General features: G+C 41.2%; 1 protein-coding gene and 2 pseudogenes across 9 annotated transcripts in view; 1 reads left to right on the top strand and 2 right to left on the bottom strand.

Moving 5' to 3' along the window:
* The window catches only part of CNOT1 (CCR4-NOT transcription complex subunit 1), a 159,985-nt gene that overhangs the window by 104,054 nt on the left and 32,454 nt on the right, over positions 1 to 23,477 (top strand). For all 9 annotated transcript variants that reach the window (XM_087971881.1, XM_087971876.1, XM_087971879.1 and 6 more), the window contains 6 exons: positions 803 to 919; positions 1,053 to 1,163; positions 11,116 to 11,193; positions 11,529 to 11,706; positions 20,642 to 20,772; positions 20,875 to 21,171. In XM_087971881.1, the coding sequence (XP_087828007.1) occupies positions 803 to 919; positions 1,053 to 1,163; positions 11,116 to 11,193; positions 11,529 to 11,706; positions 20,642 to 20,772; positions 20,875 to 21,171 (912 nt within the window). The remainder of the gene's footprint in view (positions 1 to 802; positions 920 to 1,052; positions 1,164 to 11,115; positions 11,194 to 11,528; positions 11,707 to 20,641; positions 20,773 to 20,874; positions 21,172 to 23,477) is intronic.
* Positions 5,561 to 6,639, bottom strand: LOC148129863 (uncharacterized; annotated as a pseudogene).
* Positions 6,678 to 7,832, bottom strand: LOC148129862 (uncharacterized; annotated as a pseudogene).

Below are 23,477 nucleotides of genomic sequence, written 5' to 3'. Positions count from 1 at the left end.
TAGGGTGCTTAGATCTGGCCTGTGGGGCCAACTTGGAAATAGTGAAGGACTGGCCCACAGTGCCTCTGCCAGCGAAAATGCACCCCTTCTGAGCTCCATCTTTGCTAGCAGAAGGTAGCAGGAGACCATCCCAGCCAAAAATGGAGCTTGGGAGCCTGTTTTCTCTAGCAGAGCACTCAGGCCACCACAGGTGCCCCTAGTATGAGTGATGTTAAGCTGGCCATGCCCACCCTGGCCTCCGAGGCCACGCTCACCCTGATACATCCCTAAATCAAGTTTGACACCCAGATTTAGATACTGTAACATACATAACTTTTCCCTCCCCAATTATTTTCCTGTTTATGGAGGGGTGTTAAGATATTGGCTCCATCCAATGCAAATTAAGAGGCCTACACAAAAAAAGAGATCTCAGATGTTCAAGTTGGCTTTAGAAAATGCCAAGAAATACAAGGCATTATTTATAATGTACACTGGAAAATGGAGAAAACCAAAGAATACCCAAAACAAGTCAGTTTAATTAACAAAGGCCTTCCATTGTGTCAATCACATCAAGTGCGGAATGTGTTTGTAAAATGGGAATCGCAGATATTGTCTTCATGAGTAATGTATTTACAGGTCAAGAAGCCACAGAATGGCAGAACATAGTAGAGTGGCTCCCGTGTTAAAAAAGAGTGAGATGAGGCTTGTATTCTTTATTCAGCCAGTATGCTGAATAGCTTGAGCATCCCCAGAAGAGCTATTGTGTCAGATTTGCACTCTTTCTTCTTGACAGAAGCTCTCTCTTCTTTTGGAAAAAACGTAGGTGCTGCTTACATCGGATAAAGCTGCTGCCAACTTCTCAGACCGTTCGTTGCTGAAGAACCTGGGTCACTGGCTGGGGATGATAACACTGGCAAAGAATAAGCCCATCTTGCACACGGTGAGGATCCTTCCATATTTTCCCGTTCCCTGGTTTCTGCATTGACCTACAAACACAGCAGGTATAAAGAATGAATAAAATATGCGAAAGAAACCAATTTAGCTTCTGACATTGTCTCATTTATTTGTTTTAGGATTTGGATGTCAAATCTTTGCTGCTAGAAGCTTATGTAAAAGGACAGCAGGAATTGTTATACGTTGTGCCATTTGTTGCTAAAGTATTGGAATCCAGCGTAAGAAGCGTGGTAAGTCTAAAGCACAGAGTACTTAGAATGCAAATTACATATAGAAGTAAGAATCTCCCATAAATTTCAGTGCTTTTAATAACTTCAATGGTTTCTAAGTCTCTTGTGACATGTCCACAATGTGATCCTGAAATGGGATTTAAAATATTGTCTTAAACAGGATAAGTTCCCGTTACTTACCCCAGCTTCTGCCAAACTAACAATTTATTTGTGTTAGAAGCATCACAATTAAAATAAGGCATACTACACAACATAACATTTAAAATACAAAATTCAAGATTAAAATATTTACAAATTAAACAAATCTTGCCCAGAAACTAGCAACATTAATTGTGTTCTGTCGTGCTGTGTGATTACCCAGGGCTGGGTATAGAAGCAACACAGCCAGAACAAAGGCTTAACTCCTCCTTATTGCTCCACCTTTCTCCTAAAATTCACTGCAAGTCCAGGGGCAAATCTCTAAACATGCACCTCCAATAGTTCCTGGCTGCTATTAGTCCAGAGGAGCAGCACAATTCTGAGAGCAGCCACAGTTCAGCCCCCTCCAAGTGGTGTCACCATGTCTCGAAAGTGATCTTGACTACCAACAGCTCCTTGTCCCAGATTGCATAATTCCGTTCTGCCACTGACAGCTTCCTGGAATAGTAGGCACATAGGAACAAGGTTCCATGAAGAGTGTAAGCCTGGAGGAGCACGGCCCTGTTGGCTACATCTGACCCCTCCATCTCCACAACAAATGGCCACAATGGATCACAATGCTTGAGAATAGACTCAGAGACAAAGGCAGGCTTGATGGCTTCAAAGGTCCCTTGCTCCTCCACACCCCACTGAAACTTTACCCCTCTCTTGAGTAAAGTGGACAAGGGGGTTGTCGGTGGCAAAATGGGAAATGAGTTGGCAAACTGCAACAGACGTTTTATGTCCTTCACCTGCCGCAGGGGCTGCCATTGCTGCAGTGCCTCCACTTTATCCCAGTCCATCTCCAAGCTGCGCAGGAACACAAGGCTGCACCGCCCACATGGCCCGCGGGAACCCTCCCCGCCCACTCATTCCATACCCGGCAAACTTTCCTGCTAAGTTGCTATTTTTCCTTTTTTTTCTTCTTCTGACCATCAGCTGTTCTGCTGTGCTGGGAGATTTAGATTAGCTAGGAAGCAGGAAATGGTTGGATTACTTGCTTTCTAGCTAATCTTTAGATCTTTGCTCTGCTTTTAAGCACAGCCGAACCTCCCTTAGGACTGAAGATATTATTCAGTGCAGACTCACAGCAAGCAAATTTTATGTGACAGACTCAGGTAGCTGATGGCAGATAGATAGATCTCTGAATGAATCTGAGCAACTCAATCTGCCTGCCTGCTTTGGCTGATTTTGGGTAAAAGTTGCTCTTTTTTTATAAAAAAATCTATATTTACATACATGGTGTGTTGTGAGTTAATTTTGTGAGTTTGCTTGCAAGCAAATTTTATGTGACAAACTGAGCTAGCCGAAGGCAGATAGATCACTGAATGATTCTGTGAGTAACTCAATCTGCTTGCCTGCTTTGCCTGATTTTGGGTAAAAGTTGCTTCTTTTTTTATAAAAAATTCAATATTTATATAAATATTTATAATATTTATATACAAGCCATGCCCAGCCAGTCACATGACCACCAAGCCACACCCACAATTAGGCCACACCCACAGAACCGGTTAGTGGTCCCTGGGATTTAAAATTATGAGTTTGGTGGTCCCTGAGGTCCAAAAGGTTGGCAATCCCTGTTCTATAGTCCACTATAAGCTCCTTGGTCTTATTATTTCTCCTGCTTAGCAAAGTGGTGGTTCGCTCACAGGCACTGCAAGACCTGCCGGACATGGTCCTAGTGCTTTCACAATGAGAACAAATAGATGAGGATGTCATCCAGGTAGATGACCACAAACTGGTCCAACAGATCTTGGAAGACATTGTATATGAAATGCATAAACACACCGGGCATGTTGGTCAATCCAAACAGCATGACGTTGTACTTGAAGTGGCCATAGCACATCCATTTGTCCCTGGCTCAAACTTGGACAAGGTTGTAGGCTCCCCTCAAGTTCAACTTGGTAAAGATCTTGGCCTGGCAGAGCCGCTCAATGAGTTCAGGAATGAGCGGGAGTGGGTTCCGATTCCATACTGTGGTTGCATTAAACTTGTGGTAGTAACAGCACAATCTGAGCTCCCCTGACTTCTTAACAAAGAGCACCAGCGTGGCTAATAAGGAGGTCAAAGGCCAGATGAACCCCTTCCAAAGATTCTTATCAATGAACTCCCACAAGGCCGCCAGCTCTGGTTCTGAGAGTGAGTAAATCCAGCTGACTGGCTACTTCGCATCAGGCATGAGCTCAATCAGGCTTAGGGTTGTTGCGGAGCAATTGATCCACCTCCTTCTTCCTGAATACATTGGTGTACTCCACCAGCTCAGCTGGTTAGTCCAAGACTGGCCCCTCCACCATACCCCCTGCACAAGTATGAAGATGATGAGCAGCAAACTTCAGGCTGGTGAATGCACCACTCCGGATGACCAAATGACCTGCGGTTCATGATCCAGCAAACACTCCAACTCAAGCACCAACGGCGAATTTGGCGCCGCAGCCATGTAAAACACCAACTTCTCCACATATGCCCAAATATGCATGTGAAGGGGTCTCGCCAACATGACCACCGGTCCTGACTGCACAGCCGACTGTCAGTTGTTTCCACCAATACCAGCTGCTGCGGAATGGCCCAATGCGTAGCAAAGTCCAAATCCATAAAGTTTGCTGGTGCCCCCAAGTCCACCTCTTCCTGACCTGGCAAAGACACAATCACTGTGAGAATGAGATGCTGCAAAGGGGTTGGTTATGAGGCTGGGGCGATCCCCATCCAAATGAGCCCTGCCTACATAGCCCTATAGACTGGGCCCTGCCCTTTCCCCACCACCAATCCCGCCACCGGTTTGGTTGTCTTTGTGGGGCACGTGGCCGCTATATGCAAGCAAAGGCCTTTGCGATGCCACTGGTCTTCCTCAGCTTAGGTCACGCGCATCTGCACACCCAACTGCATAGGTTCTTCCTGTGGCAGTACCGTCGCCGTCTTGGGTGCGGACAAGGCCTCTGTGCATCAATGCATAGTTTAGTTTACTTTATTGTCATTGCATCTTGTACAACAAAATTAAATGCCATCTTCAATGTACATTATACATAAAAAAATAAAACACAAACACATTCTTCACATTCTATACAATTGAATTGAAAACTCCTGATATTGCATAAGTATTTATTTATTTATTTGATTTATATTGCCGCCTATTCGCCCATGGCAACTGAAGGCGGCTTACACAATGTCAAATCATATTTAAAACAAAAAATAAAAACAAAAACAATAAGAACTAACAAAAAGAATCAAATAAATTAGTAAAGTACAATAGAACAAAATTTGGGAAAACAAAACAAAAACAAAAAACAACTCCCACCCCTCCACCCCGATGACAGCGGGTCACACTAGCCATCTGATGGGTTCCATCCCTCTCTGGGTTCCCCAGGCCCACTGGCAAAACCAGGTCTTCAGTGCCTTTCGGAATAGTATTAACGAGGGGGCCATTTTAATCTCTGGGGGAATGATGTTCCAGAGAGATGGAGCCACCACAGAGAAGGCCCTTCTTTTAGGTCCCACCAGGTGTATCTCCCTCAGGGGTGGGACCCTCAGCATTCCCTGCCTCCTCACTCTAATGGGTTGAGTAGATGTCACTGGCAAGAGTTCTTTCCCCAGATAACCCGGACCCAAGCCGTTAAGGGCTTTAAAGGTGACAACCAGCACCTTGAATTGCACCCGGAAGCAAATTGGCAATCAATGCAGCTCCTGCAGGAGAGGTGATACATTTGCACACCGGAGTCTGCATAAAACCATGCGGGCCGCTGCATTTTGCACCAACTGGAACTTCCGGATGCTCTTTAAGGGCAGGCCCATGTAAAGCGCGTTGCAATAATCAAGACAGGAAGTGACCAGGGCATGAGTGACTATGAGTAGGGACCGCTGATCCAGGAAAGGGCGTAACTGGTGCACAACCCGCAGTTGCGCAAAGGCCCTCCTGGCCACGACCACCACCTGCTCTTCAAATAAGAGTCGTGAGTCCAGGAAAAACCCCAGATTACGCACAGGGTCTGTTTGGGGTAGTGCCACCCCATCCAAGACTAAAGGTGGTAATTCTCCCTGAACCAATGAAACCCAGACCCAGAGCCACTCGGTCTTGCATGGGTTTAATTTCAACCTGTTGCTCCCCATCCAGCCCCTAACAGCCTCCAGGCACTGCAAGAGGGAGGACACAGCAACACTTAACTCACCACGGGCTGAGATATACAGCTGAGTCTCATCAGCATATTGGTGATACCTCAATCCATGGTGATGGATGATCTCACCCAGCGGTTTCATACAAATGTTGAACAGGAGCAGAGAGAGCACCGAGTCCTGCGGAACCCCGTAAAGCAGTGGGCGAGGGTTGGATCTCTCCACTCCTATCAACACTGACTGAGAGCGGCCGCAGAGGAAGGAAGTGAACCAAGACAGCACAAGGCCTCCCACTCCCATCTCCTGAAGCTGTCCCAGGAGAATCCCATGGTCAATGGTATCAAAAGCTGCCGAGAGGTCAAGTAGAGCAAGGATGGATGCACTACCCCCATCCCGCTCCCGCCAGAGATCATCCAAAAGTGTGACCAATGCTGTTTCTGTCCCAAATCCAGGCCTGAATCCTGATTGGTAGGGGTTGAGATAATCCGTTTCATCCAGAAACCTCTGGAGCTGCTGCGCGACCACCTTCTCAAACAACCTTCCCCAAAAAGGGAAGATTGGAGACAGGTCGGAAATTATCCAACCGGGTGGAGTTCAGCGATGGCTTCTTCAGAAGAGGGCAGACCACAGCCTCCTTAAAGTGCTGGGGCACCGTCCCCTCCTGTAGAGAAGCATTAATCACTGCCAGAGTCCACCTGCCTGTCACCTCCTGGGAAACTTTCACAAGTCAGGAGGGACATGGGTCTAAAATACAGGTGCTCACGCGCATACTCCCTAGGATCCTGTCCACTTCCTCAGGAGCAACAGGGTCAAACCGTTCCCAGATAACATGGCAAGAACCTGCCACAGAAGCTTTCACCGGATCAGCAACCATGCCGGCATCTAACTGGGAACGAAGTCGAGCGATTTTGTCTTCCAGAAAATCCGCAAATTCCTCAGCGCGTCCCTTCAGGTGGACCTCTATCTCCTCCTTCCATAAGAGGAGACAGCTCACTTTAAAGAGGGTCACTGGGCGATTATCTGCAGATGCAATTAGTTTAGAGAAGTATTTACATTTCGCCTCACGAATCGCCACAAGGTAGGCCTTAGTAGCAGCTCTTACCCGTGTTCGATCAAGTTCACCTCCTGTCTTCCGCCAGCAATGCTCTAGACGTCTCCTCATGCGTTTCATCCCTCTTGGTTCCTCTGTATACCATGGAGCACAGAGAGGTCTATGGGTGAGGAGAAGTCACAAGGGTGCAATCCTATCTAGAGCCTCAGTCACCTTCCTATTCTAAATAGTGACTAAAGAGCTCGGCTGGACTGCATAATAGATCTGTAGTTATAACCCCCACCACCTTCTGGAACCTATCTGGATCCATTAGTCGATGGGGATGGACCAACCTAATAGGTCCTGCCTCCCTGTGGGAGGAGGCAGCTTTTGAGAAACTCATTGTCACCAGACTGTGATCTGACCATGACAAGGGGAGCAAGGAGAGGTCTACCAATTCCAGGTCACATAGACACTGCTCCAACAAGAAAACCAAGTCAGGACTGTGACCACTATTACTAGTCAGGCTCTGAATAATCTGGGACAGGCCCATGGAAGTCATGATTTCTATAAAATATCAGGCTACCTCCGACCCTGACCCCAGAGAAGGCAGGTTGAAGTCCCCCAGAACTATAAGCCTGGGGAATTCCACTGCCAGTCCTGCGGTGAGGTCCAGGAGACCAGGTAGGGAAGCTGCCATGCAGCAGGGAGGCTGGTATAGCAGCAGCAATCCCATCTGATCCCTTGAGCCCAATCTGAGAAAAAGGGTCTCACAGGGACTTGTTGAACAGTGCCTCTGGAGGCTACTAGAGATTCTCTGATGACAACAGCCACACCTCCTCCCCGGCCCTGAGGTCTAGACTGGTGCCATGCTCGATAACCCACTGGGCACATTTCTGCAAAAGGAACGCCTCCCTCTGGGCTCGGCCAAGCTTCAGTTATACAAGCCATATCAGCCTTCTCTTCGAGGATCAAATTGGCAATAAGGCTAGCCTTATTGCAAGCTGATCTCACATTTAAAAGCAGAAGTCTAAGACCAGGGCCACCACAAATCTGCTGACCAGGAAAATGAGGTGAGTGCAATGGGGCAAAACATGAGATTGGTACTAAACACTGAGATTGTGTTCCCCGTGCCTGCCCTCTCCCTTGTCTCCCATATCTCCTGTTACTCGACACCATTGAAATAGGACGCACTCCTCTGCCTTCCCTGAGAACCATTCCATCCCCCATCCCGAACATTCTTCTTTAAAAAGGGGAAAAAAGAAAAACTACTTTCACTGACAGATTGTTGGGGGCAAGGTGAGTTTTACAGGCACTCTAGCATTTGCTCTCAGCATCCTCAAACTCACATCACCCATTATTGCTGCAGAGGGGTCACATCCAGCTCCTCTTATCTCCTAATATAATCAGAATACGTCCACTTGATGCATAAACAGCGCCCTGCCCAGTTGCTCTCACCCACCAAACAGGAAGCTACTCTTCCCCCCACCAGGTCTCACTTGGGGGAAAGGGACCAACATACTCTCATTCAACTATACAGTAGAATTGAATATAGTTCAATTCTCTGGGATAGAAGCTGTTTTTCAGCCCATTTGTCTTTGTTTTTATTATTGTCCTGTACTGTGCCAGATGGTAATAGTTGAAAAAAGGGTGCCCAGGATGAGATGGATCTTTAAGAATGTTTTGAACTTTCTTAAGGTAGCGGGAGCTATAAAGCTCTTCCAAAGAGGGGAGAGGGCAACCAATGATCCTCTGGCCAGTGATGTTAACCCTCTGGAGTGCTTTCCTATCTGCCACTATGCAATTGGCAAACCATACACAGGTGCAGTAAGTTAAAATACTCTCTATGGTGCAATGGTAGAAGGTCACCAGTTTTTCATTCAGTTTTTTCCTGAGAAATCTCAGGTAGTATAATCTCTGCTGGGCTCTTTTGCCCAGTGCTGCAATGTGAGCACCCCAGGTCAGGTCCTTTTTTATGGTAACTCCCAGAAACTTAAAACTGGCCACTTGCTCCACTCAGTCTCCATTGATAAGCAAGGGCTGGATGTCTGATCTGTTACTTCTGTACTCCACTATAAGCTGCTTGGTCTTATTGGTGTTAAGGATCAAGTTACTGTCTGCACACCATGAAAGCAACTGGTCCACCTCATCTCAATAGGAAGACACATTCCCCTGGAGATGAGTCCCACCACTGTTGCATCATCTGCAAATTTAGTAATAGTATTACTAGCGTGAGTTGGAATGCAGTCATGTACATAAAGAGTATAGAGTAAGAGACTGAACACGCAATCCTGTGGCGTACCAGTGTTATGAATAAGGGCTGAGGAGATAGGATTATCTAATCTGACCCTCTGAGAGAGACCAGACTGGAAATCCATAATCCAAAGGCAGATTAAATAAGAAAGTCCAAGATCCGTAAGTTTAGACACTAGCCTATGTGGAAGAATTGTGATAAATGCATAAGTGCATGAGGTCAGCCGCAACTCTCTCAGATGCTGGTTCACTACCTGGGCCTTGACAGGATCCTCAAACACTGCCCATAGCTAACAGCAAAACCCAGCATAGCTGTCCAGCAACGGGTTGGGATGGATTAGCAGGGGAGTCGCCCAGCGAGCCGCTGACCCCATCAAAAGGCTAATAAAAAAACCACATGTCCTGGTCAGTGGGGAAATCCTTGGGCAGAGGCTTATGTACAGCTGGCACTGCCCAAAAAACAACAGGAATTGAGCCAGTGAGCCATCATACTAGCCCAGAACAGTTACAGGGCATTTGTGATGCAGCCTGGCAGCTTGCAGCTGTGCGAGCTATGCAGAGAGGAGGGCTACTTGCTGAGATAAATGTGCATTGTCTGCGTGAAGCTGTTCCATTTTGTCCAGCAACAGCAGTTACGTACTCTCCAAGCGCGGTGAGAGGAAACAAGTTAGTTTGTCTGGTCAGGACCAAAATGTGATTACTCAAGGCTGGGCATAGAAGCAATACAGCTGAAACAAAGGCTTAACTCCCCTTTATTGCTCCAACTTTCCCCCCAAAAATCCCACCATTCACTGCAAATCCAGGAACAAAGCTCTAAACACGCACCTCCCAATAGTTCCTTGCTGCTATTAGTCCAGAGGAGCAGCACAGTTCTGAGAGCAGTTCAGGGATTTTAGTTCCAAGGAGTCGTCATCACAGGAAGAGTTCCCTGCTGTAGCACAATCCACAGCAGAACTTTGTTGCTGTGAACTCGCACATTGCCAAACAGGGCAAGACACAGTAAAGTATCCAGAGGTCGAGACTGGAAAAAGGCAACACTTCTTCCTGACAAGAATCCTTCCCAACAGCATCTCTTTAAATCTCATTCCCAAGTCGTCAGGTCGCCCTGCCCTGATCCCGCCTCCTCTCCATTATCGGAGGGGGGGGGAATTGCTCATCGGCTGAACTCCGTCACTCCTCTGCTCTGCTGTCTGCCCTCCTGTCCCCTTGCTTGGTCATCCTACGCCCTCTCTCATTCACTTCCCAGGCCTGGGGGACCTGGGACTGCTTTATCCTGCTCCTCCAGTTGTTCTTCCATCAACCCAGGCTCTGACGGCCATGACATGCTGCCAGGAGGTCGTCAAGTGTACTCTGGTCAGGACATAAAGGGCAGGTATACATATCTGTTGTTTTTTGCATATCACCACAATTGCAAAGAGCAGAAGCAACCGACAACCCCATTTATTCAGAGGATCTCTGAATCTTGTACCCATACACAGTCTATGCAATGGTTTCCATACGTTCCAGCTTTCACCAAACCCAGGTGCCAGCTCCTCTGCTGGTTCCATCCAGTGTTGATTCTTTGTAGGTTTCCATAGGCCCACTCCACTTTCAAATTCTTCACATTTCCATCAACCTAAGAAGCTTTTCCTGGATTTTTAATCTTTGATGAGCTAAATCTAGCAGTTCAAAAGCATACAAGTGCGAGTAGATAAATAGGTACCCTTTCAGCAAGAAAGTTACTGCATTCCATATTTCATGCTGGCCACATGATGAGAGAAATGTCTCTCAGACAGTGCAGGCTCCCTTGGCTGAGAATTTGAGATGAGCACTGCCCCCTTGAGTCAGTCACGACTGGGCAGGGTTAACCTTTAAACCTTAAATCCTCTATAGTGTTGAAGGCAGAAAAGCACAATTCCACTCATACTTTAAAAAAAAGGAAATGAGCAAGAATAAGTATGCAGTACATTTTGTCTGTGGCATTAACTCTGTGTGATTTTCTGTGTCAGTCGTCACTTAATATAGTGTTCCTAGAGAATGTCCACAAAGCTTTTGTCCAGCCCTACACAAGTTTGTCCTCATCAGCTGGGAAAAGCTGTCCCAGATCCACATGCATTCGAAAGATAGGATGTCAATTTTTATAGAAGTAAATAAGTATATTGGACATCTTCTATTTGGAAGATAGGGCAGGGGTGGAAAACCCCTGGTTCTACTAAGCTACAGCCCCCATCACTCCATACCTTTGGTATTTCAGACTGCAGTCCTGAGAACATATGGCAAACCACTACTCATCTCTGGATAGAATTGTGCTGCTCCCTTTTTAACATGTAATAGTGTCAATTCTATTTTATGTTTCCCAATGCCATTTTTAACACCAGGATGCTGATTTTCTTCCTTCTCACCTTGTAGGTTTTCAGGCCCCCAAATCCATGGACCATGGCAATCATGAATGTTCTTGCAGAACTTCATCAGGAACATGACTTAAAGGTAAATTGTATGTTACTTATACTTTTCAACTGTCTCTTGTTTAGAACATGAATGTGCTTCAAGGTTTGGGCTCAACTGCTGAATATGATTAAATCAGATCAAAATGTTGAACCAAGGATATCCTGCTAAAGTAGTCGCTGAAGTAGTCAAATACTTTTATGTTTCTAGCACAGTTTAGATTTAATTTTCTATGTAATCTTACCTTGAAAGGAATCATTATTTTGCAAAGTATGCCATGATTTGGAATGATGGATGGACATTATTGTGAAAAATCACTATCAATATAGCTTAAAATAATTACATTATTAAATCTGAAATTGTTAAATATTGTACAGCTGAATCTGAAGTTTGAAATTGAAGTGCTCTGTAAAAACCTGGCCCTTGACATCAATGATCTAAAACCTGGTAGTCTTCTAAAAGACAAGGACCGGTTGAAAACCCTGGATGAACAATTATCTGCTCCAAAAAAGGATATAAAACAAGCAGAAGAACTACCACCAATTACTACTACCAGTAAGTATCAGAATAATTCTTGTCTGCACTATACTAATATAATTTGTATTTCCCAGAGTGATGAGTAAAACAAGGTTGTTCTCAGATTTATTCTTTGTTAACAATTGTCACCAGTCTTGTGCACCAGCTTCATATGAAACTCAAAATATTTAAAAACAAAATGAAAGGTCTGCTGCCATGTCTTCTTTTCTTTGCTGCTTGGTGGAGAGTTTCAAACACTACAAACCTTTGTGAAGGACAGGTCTATCAAGGGCTATGGGCCTCGAAGACTCAATATTATCTTCAGCATGTCGTAGCTTCAAATACTAATTGCAGGGATTGATGGAAGTTCCTAATCTCCCATTTGTTTAATTTTTTTTTAAGTTTTATTATTTTTTTAGACAAACATAGACAAACACAACATAAAAACATCAGCTATCTTCCAGATATATACATGCAGTGTGTCGGTTGGTTTACAAATTGTTTTGTGCATTCACTTCATAGTCATCACTTACAATTTCATTGTATATGTTCTCATATTGTCAATCAAATATTACTAAATACATTAATATCATTGTTAATCATTTGACTATACTATTATTCATGTTTTACAAAATAATCCATACTTTACTTGATTTATTTTATGACAATTCATATCATCCCAATTCTATCCTATAATTATATTGTAGTTATAATAAAAATAATACATCTTTATATATTCCTTATATTCTAAAAATCTACATATTTCATTATCATGTTTTATTGTCTAACCATTGATAAAATAAATCCCAAATCTTATAAAATTGTTTATCTTCTTGTTCTCTGATTTCAAATGTCAATCTACTCATTTCAGCACATTCCATTATTTTCTTAATAACTTCCTCCTGCGATGGTATTTTCTCATTTTTCCAATTTTTAGCAAATACAATCCTAGCCACTGTTAATACATTTACAATCAAATACTTCAGTTCCTTCCTGTATATTTCAGGTAAAATTCCCAATAAAAGTATCTCTGGTTTCAAGTCTATGTGTTTTTTTGTCATTTTTTGCAATCATGTGTGGATTTTAGTCCAATATCTTTTAGCATCCGTACACGTCCACCACATATGGTAATATGAGCCAGGCATCTGATGACATTTCCAACATTTTTCAGATTTGTTCTTGAACATTCTTGCTATTCTTGTCAGGGGAAGTGCCACCTGTAAAACATCTTATACAAATTTTCTTTATATGCTGTTGACATTGTCATTTTATAATTTTGAGACCACAATTTTTGCCATTTCTCTAAATCAATCCCATATCCAAAATTTCCCCCCAAGCAATCATTGTTTCTTTGATTTGTTCTTCTTCTAGCTTAATTTCTAATAAATATCCATAGTTTTTTAATCACCTTTTCATCAGTATCTGTCAAAATCTTATCTAAATCAATCAATTTATCATAGAAACCTTCTATTTTAGAATCTTTATCATACCTTGAATGCATTTGCGCATATGAAAACCAATTCATCTTTATACCTTGTTCCTCTAGTTTTTGCATAGATTTAAGTTCACCCTTTTAATTCAAAATTTCACCATATCTAACAGTTTGTTCCTTTTTATATATTATAGGATAAGAGAAAGCTTCAATAGTCGATAGCCAGACTGGAATTTTCAAATAACATTGTCTTTTAATCTTTTCCCAGTTTAACCACAGAGCCTCCCGTATATAATGTCTTCTAAAGTACCCCTGTGTTTAGTTCCTTTGTACCATAGGAAGGCATGCCACCCCAAAAAACAGATCATGTCCTTCTAATGTCAACAATCTAGTATTTCTTAATGTTATCCATTCCTTGACCCACATCAAATTTGTAGCTTGATAGTACAATTCCCAATTAGGCAAACCAAATCCTCCTCTTATTGTAGTATCTTGCAAGAGTTTTAGTTTTATTCTCGCTTTCTTACCTTGCCCTATATATTTCAACACAATTTTATTTAAATCTTCAAAGTAATCTTTTCCAAGCCTAATTGGAATTGTTTAAAACAAATATAAAATTCTGGGTAATATATTCATCTTGATTGTTGATATTCTCCCTATTAATGACAATTGTAAGTTTTCCCATTTCGCCAAATCTAACGCTATCTGCTGTTTGAGTTTAATATAATTATTCTCTTTAAGTGTGCTACATCTTGCTGTCAAATGTATCCCCAAGTACTTGATCTTATTTGTGACCTGAATTTTCAAAACATCCGCCAATTCTTCCTTTTGTCTTGATAACATATTCTTTGTCAAAATCTTTGTTTTGTCTTTATTTATTTTCAAACCAGCCACCTTTCCATATACCTCTATCTTTTCTATCAATTTTAATGCTATTTCTAGTGGATCTTCTAAAATGAAAACCAGATCATCTGCGAATGCTTGCAATTTAAATTCTTCCTTTTTAATTTTCATCCCTTTTATATCCTTTTCTTCTCTAATATTTCTATTTAGCACTTCCAAGGTTAACACAAACAACAAAGGTGACAGTGGGCACCCTTGTCTTGTTCCTTTTCTTATATCAATAGAATCCATTAATTCTCCCTCTATCATTACCTTTGCCGTTTGCTTATGATATATAGCTTCTATTGCATGGATAAATTTTTTACCAAAGTCCATCTGTTCCAGCTGTAATAACATAAATCGCCAATTCACATTGTCAAAGGCCTTCTGTGCATCTAAAAATATCAAAGCCATTTGTTTTTCAGGGTGTGCCTGGTAATATTTCAAAGTGTCCAAAATTACTCTTATATTGTCTTTAATTTGTCCCTTTGGCAGAAATCCATTTTGATCGGGATGAATAAAGTTATTTAAGTATTTTTTGAGTCTTTCTGCCAATATTGAAGCAAAGATTTTATAATCTGAATTTCATAGGGAAATAGGTCTATAATTCTTAATTTGTAATGGGTCAGCGTCCTCTTTTGGGACAAGTGCAATATAAGCTTCTGACCATGATTTAGGTATCCTCTTCTTTAACATAACTTCATTCATAACTTCTAACAATGGAAGATTCAACGATTCTTGTAATGTCTTGTAAAATTCTGCTGGAAGTCCATCTGGGCTTTCCATTATTTTGTTTCTTAAGTGCTTCAGTTAACTCCATCATTGTTATATTGCTTTCTAACATTATTTCAATCTCTTTAGGTATCTGGGGTAGGTTAGCATTCTGTAAGTACTGTTTAACTCTTTCATCATCAATATTGTGTGTATAGTTTCCCATAGTAATCTCGTATGATTTTCTTCTTCTCTTTACTTCCATAGCAAGCTTGTCCTTGATCATCTATTAATTGCAATATTTTCCTTGATTCTCTCTCCTTTCTCAGTTTATATGCTAACCATCTACCTGGTTTATTCGCATCTTCAAAATAGTTCTGCTTCGCATCTCTGATTTTCTGTGCTAATTCTCCTTGTTCCATTAATCCCATTTTATGTTTAATTATATCCATTTTTAACTTAATGTCCTTTTTCTGTGGTGTTTTCTGTAACTCTTTTTCAAGTCCTTTATACTCATCCTCTAATGTCTTAGAGGCTAGTCTTTTCATAATATTTTTTTCCTTGTATAGTCTATTATCAAACCTCTGGCATATGCCTTCATCCCATACATTCTGCATTGATGTGTCTTCTTTTTTATTTTCTTTAAAGAAAAAAACCAATTCTTTCTCCATTCTCTGTATAAAGTCTTTTTCTTTTTGTATGGTATTATTTAATGTCCATCTAGATCTTCTTCTTTGTCCTTTCCATTTAATTATCATTGGGTTATGATCTGCCCAAGTACTTGTTTCAATGTTTATTTCTTGGAGATTAGCGATCAATTCTGTTGACATCCATATCGTATCTATTCTGGACCATGATGAATGTCTGTTTGAATAGAAGGTGTATTGTAGCCTAATCTCCCATTTGTGAGTGCCACAGAGTTATCCAATTGACCCCTGTAAAAAAATAAGTTGCTGGATACAATGTCTTGGACTGATCCATGGGGGCATTGGTGAACTGTCCTTTGGGAGAGAGGATGTGGTGGTTGTTATAGGGGCTTGGTAGATTGAAGATGGGGATAATGCCTACATGGAACTTTCTTAGGGGCTGGGGTTCATGAAGTTGAAGAAAGTAGACAGGAGGGAGGATGCTCATTGCAATGATACCTAAAGGAATTTATGGTGGGAGACATAGGGAGAAAGATGAAATTTGATAATAGTCCCCTTTCAGGGGTCCAAACCTCATTTTTAGAATAAGGTCAGACAGTCTTCTGCTACAGCTTCTAGTCTTTTTTTTCCTCAATTTTTTTTATTTCAATCTACATATAACAACAATACATTAACAGTGTGGCATCAATATATCATACATCTCTCATTGCATATATTCATATTAATTCATACTTCTTCAATATTTATTTTCAACCTTACTCTCTCCAAATGCCTACCACCATATCAATTAAACATACCTAGTAATTCCATTATTCAATTTTCTCCCTGTTTTCATTTTATTTTTTTAAAATAAAGAATTCTCATTTGGCAAGCAGTATGATTCCAGGTTTCACATCTCAGTACAAACATGACCATAGTTACCTATTCATTTTATTTGTTTAATTTCATATTGCGTCATCCTTGTCATTAATTAAATATTAAGCTTATCTTATCCAATCCCAATTCATGTTCTCATATCTTATTTTACAATATCTAAAATTCTCATCTCAATTCTGTTCATCTATTCAATTCCAAATCCTGATATATCTCCTTCCATTTTTCTTAGTATATTCTCATATCTTATTTTACAATGTTATCTAAAATTCTCATCTCCTTTCTATTGTTATTTCTCATATTTTTTTCTGTCACATTTGTCATTTTATCGATCCTTATCTGTAAATATAATTGTCCCCTCGAATTAGTAATTCGAGCTAACCACCTTCATTCTTCCTTAATATCAATCTCCCTATCTAGTATAAAACACAAATATATATATATATTTCTCAGATTCTGCATTATATTTTCTCTATAAATCATCTATACATTACAAAATGCTATTTTCAATACATTCTTATACATCCCAACGTATTGCCTTGCGGAATCCCCTTCCTAATCCCTTTTTTCACCCATTATCTCTCACTCTTTGAACAGTGTACCTTCTTTTCATCCTTGTTTGTTTCCTGTTCCTCTTTATTTTCTGGTCCTTTCTCTTAATTCCCCTTTTCCCCATTCTTATTCTCCTTTTCTCGTTCCAGTTATTAAACTTTTCTCTCTCCCTCTTTTGATTTTTCTTTTGCACTTACTTTTTCTGCTTTTTCCTTTAACCCTTTTCCTCTTTAACCATTTTCTGAATCATTCTCCCTTTTATCATCCCATCAGACCACAAATTTTTAATTCTAATTCTTTTCCCCCCTGCTTAGATAATTGTTGTTCATTTTGTCCTTCTAAGTTGGCTTCTTCTTCATAAAACTCCTCCTCCTCTGGTTTATTATGTTCTTGTGTATGCTGAGTCACCATTTCTAATTTCTGTAGTACATAATTACACATTTCAAGTTTGATTTTTATCATGTTCCTTGTATCTTGCATATCCGATCTTATATCTTGTGAGTCCAGTCTTATATCAACAAGTAGCTCCTCCATTATATCTTCTCCTTTTTTCTTTTTCTTTCCTCTTCCTTAACAGCTGAAATCCTCTTCTTTAGTAGATATATTCAATCCCAGAGTCCAGTATATTATTTCAGCCAATATCTTTTGAGTTTATTTTCAACAATTCATACTCTTGAGTCTTTATTCCGAATCCTCTAATTGGCCCCCCAACTGTTTCTCAAATTACTGGCAGTAATAAAGTTCCTTTTATTTTCTTTCCAGTTCCAAGTCCAAACTCTCAAAAAGACCAGACACTCGTTTTAAAACATACTAAAGTTTTCCTGTACCATCAGGTGGCACTCTTGAGTCTTTTTCGTTTTAACTTTCTTTGTTGAATATAAATTTTTTATTAAGTTCGCTAATTTCAATCATTAGCTATTCTTTTCAATACACCCAATTCCAGCATTTAGTTATGCCCTTTAAGTGCTCACAGTTCAATATCTGTCCAGTTTAATTTTTAAACCTTTGTTGTGTTAATGTATTTTTCTTTAAATTTCTCCTCCAAATTAGTCCAATAGAATAATCAAATCCAAATTTAAAAACCAATTTCTTTCTCATTTTCTGTGGTGGCCACTTCCACACACTTTCCTCCAAAATAGCCCTTTAATTTGATACTGGGGTACCTCAAAAGCGATGTCCTTTGCCTGGTTCACACTCTGCTCGCTACTTCTCTCTCCAGCACAAAACTTAGTTTCCCGGAGTGTTCTTTATCTTCATGGTGGCCATTTTAGAACCACCGCTACAGCTTGCCTTTGGGAGGGATTTTCCTGTCAGGGAGGGGAATTGCGGCTCCCCTCGACCCTCTCAGCAATTTCTCCCTTCTTCACCAACCCACCAGGGTGGCTCCGGTTCCGATTGGGACCCTCCAGCAAGTGAGCTCAGGCAAAACTGCACACGATTCCGCAACGACACCGACGAGGAACAAACTGGAAGTTCTGCTACAGCTTCTAGTCTTGAATACCAGGTCTGTCTCATCATGGGCAGACCTACCTTGCATTATTGAGACTTGGGTCAAGACTTGAGAGTTGTGCTTTACACCAACCAGAGCTTTAGGCAGAGAACATATAGTGGTGATCCCAGAGGCTCTGAAGTGTGCTAGAGACACTTTTCTGCAATAAACAGAATTAAATGCAGTATTTGAGGCAGGATAGAATGGAACTGCATTTCTTTTGATATGGTTGGGAACTGTGTTTCTGTAGATGAAGCCAAAAATTGCTTTTGCCGTTCGTTTATTACTGAATTTCTATGCTGTTGCCTATTGTTTTAACTTGTATTCCATTTGTAATCAACTGTTATTTCAAACTCTGAATCATAAGTTTTTATATAACTCCTTCAGTCTGTAACACAACTCATTAGTGGAGTTAAAGAAGGTGCTAGTTATAAAATCCAGTTCTCTTTGGTGCTGGCAGGATTATTTTCATGGTCATCTACCAGATATATTCAGATGCATTTCTCTTGGTGGACATCTGAAAAAAGCCTTATGCTGCTTATCAGTTCTGAGAAACAGACCACTATACATTTTTTCTCCCTCTACCCTGGGATGAGGAGTGGAGATACCCCTATACATAAAGATAGAAAACTTGTTTCTGCTTGATACACCTCCTAAAAGACCTTTTCACATGTTCAAATATGAAGGATAAGTGCAAAGAGCGTTCCATGTAATTGGGGGCAACCCTGTACAATTTTTTTTTATTTTTTTTTATTTTTTTTATTGAACAAACACACACAAAAAGAAAAAAACAATGGTCTTGGTGTACCACACCTTAGTTGTCTTATAAAGAATAATACATCTTTACATTTTATATACATAGTATATAATATATTATATAAACATTAATCCTTGTTTATATTTTTTTATCTTTCCTGGTTTCCAACCCGTGATAAAACTTTCTCCACATTTTGTAGTAATCAGAATCATCCTTATTTTTTAATTCTTGCGTCAATTTATCCATTTTGGCGCAGAACCAAATTTTCCTAATTATTTCTATTTCACCTGGAGTTTCTTTACATTTCTATTTTTGGGCATAAACTAATCTTGCAGCTGTGATTACATGGATTATTGAATACATTATATCTTTGTCATATTTCCCCACATTAATTCCCAACAAGAAAAATTCGGATCTATATTATATTTTAATTTCGCACATCTCTTCTAACCATTTCTGGATTTTCTGCCAGAACATTTGGGCTTTCTTACAGTTCCACCATAGATGATAATACATTCCATTTTCCTTATTACACTTCCAACATGTAGGGGATAGATTTGGGTACATTTTAGCCAACTTAGATGGTGGATTATGCCATCTATAAAACATTTTATATACCGTATTTGCCGGCGTATAAGATGACTTTTTTGCCCTGAAAAAGATGCCTCCAATTGGGGGGGTCGTCTTATATGCCGGGTCATCTTATACGCCGGCAAATAGTAATTGGGAAGCACTGCGGCTGCCCGCGGCTGAGGCACTTTTGCGCACCGTGGAAACGAATCCCGTGAAGCCGAAAGGAGCAGCCAGCCTTCTCCCAGCTCCCAAGGAAACGAGGCTCGCACCGCCCGAGCTCCGCTGAGGTATCCGGCTGGGGCTGTCAGGAGTTGTTACCGCTGGCACGGCTCCGCGCGGTTTCGCGCGGCTCCAGTCCCGCGTTGCCTCGGGAAGGGAAAGGCAAAACCAGGAGCCGCTGCCAGCTTCCTTTTTGCCTTTCCCTTCCCGAGGCAACGCGGACTGGAGCAGCGGAGCCGCGCCAGCGGTAACAACTCCTGACAGCCCCAGCCGGATACCTCAGCGGAGCCCGGGCGGTGCGAGCCTCGTTTCCTTGGGAGCTGGGAGAAGGCTGGCTGCTCCTTTCAGCTTCACGGGATTCGCTTCCACGGTAGACAAAAGTGCCTCAAAAAAAAAAAAAAGTGCAAAAGTGGAAGGCGTGCGGAAGAGGGGCGAGTATATAACAAACTATATTTTGAGTGGAAATGTTGGGGGGTCGTCTTATACGCCGGGTCGTCTTATACGCCGGCATATACGGTAAATGTTTATAAGAAGCATCTCTGGTGGTGGTTATGAAGCATGCATAGTTTATTGACAACCCATCCATTGTCATTGCCAATGCTAATTGTCCCAATATAGCTTTTATTTGGACTTCTACTCAGTGTAGGAGGTATGCCAAATGATTATAATTTTAGAATACTTACTAATGCAATTGTAAAATTTAGCAGAGCAATGTTTTCCTTTACACTTACTTGACTTCTCTGTTATTCTAATGAAGCATTTTATTTCCAGTAATACATCGGCTATGTTTCTGAATGTAAGTTTAATTAAAAAAAATCTTATGCTCTTGAATTTTTTAGCTACTTCTACAACTTCAGCTACCAGTACCACATGCACAGCTACTGTTCCTCCACAGCCACAGTACAGTTACCATGATATCAACGTATACTCCCTGGGAGGGCTGGCTCCACACATTACTCTAAACCCGACTGTAAGTATCAGCTCTCCTGTGCGCTGGCTGGGGTGGGTGTTACTTGTTTGTATTGGTGTGAAAACTAGACAAGATGGATTGTAATGGCTGCTCTCTTTTCAGATTCCCTTGTTCCAAGCCCATCCACAGTTAAAGCAGTGTGTGCGCCAAGCCATAGAGCGTGCAGTTCAAGAACTGGTTCATCCAGTAGTGGACCGCTCGATTAAAATTGCCATGACTACTTGTGAACAAATAGTGAGGAAGGATTTTGCGCTGGACTCAGAAGAGTCGCGCATGCGTGTGGCAGCACATCACATGATGCGGAACCTGACGGCTGGCATGGCCATGATTACCTGCAGGGAGCCCTTGCTGATGAGCATTGCGACCAACCTGAAGAACAGCTTTGCAACTGCGTTGCGGGTAGGTGTGTTGTTCACAAGAAAGGCTGTCTGGAACAAAGGGAGTTGGAAGCATTTTTAGGATGTATTTGAACGTTCAGGTCAATATTTCTTACATGAAGATTGCCAGTGATACTTTCCAAGGTATTTCAAAGAATGAGATTGGCCACCAAGGAACACCATATGATTTGTTTCATCCTTTCTTAGAGTCGCCAGATGTAAATAGCCAGGTATGTAAGCCCAGCAGAATAATATCTGTCTACCTCTGTCTGATAGATCCCAATTGGATAAAGCACACAGGATATAAATTTGCATAAAAATAAGAGAAAATTCCACCATCACAAAAGATGGCATGGAGGTTGCGTAAAACCCTAAACATGAGGAAAACCTAATATAAAATCCACATTTCTCTGCTCTGAGAGCTTAAGGGAAGATGGACTGTATGTACCAGTCTGATAAGATTGCATATCTGATGAACGCATAGTTGAGTGGAATTCTTTAAAAGTGCAATGATTCCAGGAAGCTGTTTAAAATTAACTACAATTTAAAATTCAAATAACATGTGCAATTTAGATTAACTGGTTTAATTGAAACATACCTCTTTTAGAGTAGATTGGTTAGAAATAAATCATAATTAAGATTAACCACAGTGTCCTGCATTTGAACAAGAGGGTGACAGCAATTAATCACAAATTGAAGAAAAAGCTTGACTCAGACATGATATTCTTCCGATTAAAATCGGAATTCCGATTTTTTGGGGAATGGCCCCCCTTCCCCCCCCCCTTCTTCTCCTCCTTCCCCTCCCCTCGGAGGCCCCGAGTCAGGAGTTGCTACCGCTGGCGCGGCTCTGCGTGGCTCCAGTCCCGCGTTGCCTCAGGAAGGGAAAGGCAAAAAGGAAGAGCCGCGGCGGCGCTTTGCAACGGCAGCAGCGGCTCCTGGTTTTGCCTTTCCTTCCCGAGGCAACGCTGGGACTGGAGCGAGAGCTGCACCAGCGGTAGCAACTCCTGACAGCCCCAGCCGGATACCTGAGCGGAGCCCGGGCGGGCGGGCGGTGCGAGCGGAGCCCGGGCAGGCAGGCAGTGCGAGCAGAGGCCGCTGGGCAGCAGGAAAAGGGAGCTGGGCAGCAATTTCTTGGCGCGCGGGGGGGTCTCTTTTGGCCGGCCCCGATTTTTTTTTTCAGAGGGGAATATCATGCCTGTTGGCTCTTCTTTGTAGCTACATCAGAAATGAAGAGAAAATACTGTATTGTTCGGATCCAAGCCAAATGTATTTTGTATTAAAATAATTTCTAAACAAAATCAATCTCAAGAATTAATACTTACATCTGATGAAAATTATTGAGAATCAGAAAATCCTGAAATAATTTTATGCTGGATATGTTAAAATTAAATCTGAATTCAATACAACAGACAATTCAATTTTTCCCATGAAGTCTGTAATGCAGAGTGTGAGATTAGCTTAGATTAAGAAATGCAGAACATATAGCTGTCACATCTAAATTCATGTGTATATCTGAGAACTTGGTATGGCTGTTTAATAGATGAAATTTGGCATGCAGGCAACTTAGGTTTAAAGGAAATATGATGGTATGCACATCCTACCATTTCAGGAAAGGATCATTCCGTTCGTCCATTGCCCTGGCAGCTCTGCTGGGTTTTGGAAATAAATCCTCCAGTTTGGAAGCAGTTTGTGATATAGCAGACTTGAAATGTGATATCTGAAATGTTTCTCACATGGTTTTGTGACTACATAGAAACAGGCACAACTTTTTTTTTAATAAAGTTTTATTTGGGTTTTCACACATGCAAAATAGAAGTAAAACATCTTTTTTGAAAATAGCATGGTCCCGGGTTGAACTTCTTTATATACAGACACAAAACTCAATTTCATGCTCCTTTTTGTGTTCTATTCCATATCTTATACTATTCTACATTTTCTATATAGTTTTTCCCTCTTTTAATTTTCTCAATTTTATTTTGATTATCTCATCTCAATTCAAATCATTATATTTATACTTTTGTCTGTTCTGTTTCAATTTCATATCATCTTTTCTCATTAAACAAATTTTCTCCTGTAGTTACTAATTGGAGTATGACACCTTTATATCTTTTAATTACATCCATTCAACTCTTATTTAAACTTCAATATATACCTTAAGGTTATGACCTTCAATATAATACATAATTTCCAATCGAATTCTGCTTGGTACATTCTTAAAATACACACTATATTCTTTAACAAAAAAGAATTATAAATATATGTAATTATAAACCCTCATTCCATTCCAATTCAGTTCTATCATTAATAATCATTAAAATCTTAACATCT

Source organism: Notechis scutatus, chromosome 9, assembly GCF_049901735.1.
Source record: "Notechis scutatus isolate UNSWTSFEM ecotype Mainland chromosome 9, rNotScu1.2, whole genome shotgun sequence".
Taxonomy (NCBI): domain Eukaryota; kingdom Metazoa; phylum Chordata; class Lepidosauria; order Squamata; family Elapidae; genus Notechis; species Notechis scutatus.
The sequence above is the reverse complement of the archived record's forward strand: the minus strand, read 5'-3'. Positions and strand labels throughout refer to the sequence as shown.